At 39.6% G+C, this 1568-nt stretch overlaps 1 protein-coding gene across 1 annotated transcript; it reads right to left on the bottom strand.

Annotated features, from left to right (window-relative positions):
* Positions 1-315: 315 nt before the first annotated feature.
* Positions 316-1342, bottom strand: LOC104602102 (RmlC-like cupins superfamily protein). Its single transcript, XM_010265666.2, has 2 exons — positions 988-1342; positions 316-846 (listed from the first exon to the last, which is right to left on the bottom strand). The coding sequence occupies exons 1-2, from the start codon at positions 1092-1094 to the stop codon at positions 621-623; spliced, it is 333 nt and encodes a 110-aa protein (XP_010263968.1). The 5' UTR covers positions 1095-1342; the 3' UTR covers positions 316-620.
* Positions 1343-1568: the final 226 nt, after the last annotated feature.

The following is a 1568-nucleotide window of genomic DNA, read 5'->3' as shown; positions in this document are numbered from 1 at the left end:
AGATATTTTATGTTGTGTCCAGTGGGGTAGGGTGTGGGAACAACTTGTGGGTAGCAGGACAATTCTATCAAAATAAGTAAAACATCCTTTTACCAAAAGGAAAGTGACCCTGATACAAATCTGGGAATGATATATTCCCCACTCTGCAACATATGCATCAACCATGGCCCATATGCTAACTACCCACCAAATCAATCTAGACCATCCATGTTGATATGAAGGGCCCACATGGTTTCACCATTACTGGGAAAGTAAACCCTAGAAATTAAAGTGGGCAAGAACAGTGAAAGAAATATTAAAAAAAGAGATGGTTTAATTTCTGTAGGATAAAAATCTATCCTTATCCAACTGGTCAAAGGGAACATTTAAAAGCTCATTCATTCATTCATTAAAAGAAATTAAATAAGATTACTTTGAATGCGATGAACATTGACTGACTGATTATTTGTATTTCCTTTCTTTGACTATGGCATCCAAAGCATTACCAGCTTTGTAAGTTGATAGAATATTAACATGAGCTCAAACAAGACAACTAGTTGAGATTAAATAAAGAAGGAAATTGAGGGGAGGAAGAGAACTAGACTGTGTATGATCTGGGGATGGAGGAAATTGTCAAATTACTAAGTAGAAGTAGAGGAGGACGAATCAAATTGATAGTGCTTATCAACGGAAACTGTTACGTCCCAGGTGCAACTTAATCCCTTGGGTATGATCACAAGATCTCCAGCGCCAAACTCCACGTACTCAGACGATCCTTTTGTGTATGCTCTCACTTTTCCTTTCAGTAAATAACAGGTCTCTCTTGCATCAAATTTCAGTGGAAACTTTCCTGGTGGGCATCCCCATCTACACCAGAAGAAGAAGAAGAAGAAGAAGAAGAAGAAGAAGAAGAAGATGGGCATGAGAACAACCAAACACAACACTACCAGGAAATAGAAAATCTACGTTGTTTAAAAGAAGAAGAAGGAGGAGGAGGAGAAGACTTACTTAGGCCATGACTTGATACCCAATTCAGCTAAGCGTGAATCTGATGGATTCCGTTCGACGATGATACTGAGATTGTTAGTGGAGTCGGAATTTAACTCTGCAGCCATGAAGAAAGAAGGAAGAAATTAAGACCAGAAAGAAGAAGAGGTGAAGGAATATATAATGGAGAGTTGGAGACGATGAAGGAGATCTAAGATACGAATGCAAGGAGGTGATGGGTGTTCTGGGGGTTTTCTAATATTTTCTTTCCCCTGCTTCTATAATTTATGGGGTCTCTTCTTCCTGAGAATGAAAAAGGAGGAATCTTTTCATGAGAAGCTAGAATTGAATAATACAGAACAAGAGAGAGAGAAATCGGTAATAACTAATTGGCAGGCAGGTACATCTGATATAAACCGGTGAACATGCAGTCAAAGAGTTGACTACATTTATCCGACTGACCAGACACCTGGCAGCAGATGAATGGGCATTCTCTTTGACGATTTGACTACACCTTTGGGATGGGTGTTCTGGGGCCACATAAAATGATGACGTGGCACGCCATGATCGGTTTACTATGTGAGCCGGGACCATAGAAAGAA

Source organism: Nelumbo nucifera, chromosome 3 (assembly GCF_055504915.1).
Source record: "Nelumbo nucifera cultivar China Antique chromosome 3, China Antique-T2T, whole genome shotgun sequence".
Lineage (NCBI taxonomy): Eukaryota > Viridiplantae > Streptophyta > Magnoliopsida > Proteales > Nelumbonaceae > Nelumbo > Nelumbo nucifera.
This window is presented reverse-complemented; position numbering and strand designations above follow the sequence as displayed.

What these genes read in the sequence shown, in the direction of transcription:
- LOC104602102 (XM_010265666.2), bottom strand. Translation starts at nt 1,094, where the DNA reads ATGGCTGCAGAGTTAAATTCCGACTCCACTAACAATCTCAGTATCATC. An exon ending in GGTATCAAGTCATGGCCTAA is followed by an intron (nt 847 to 987) that starts GTAAGTCTTCTC and finishes CTTCTGGTGTAG; the next exon opens with ATGGGGATGCCCACCAGGAA.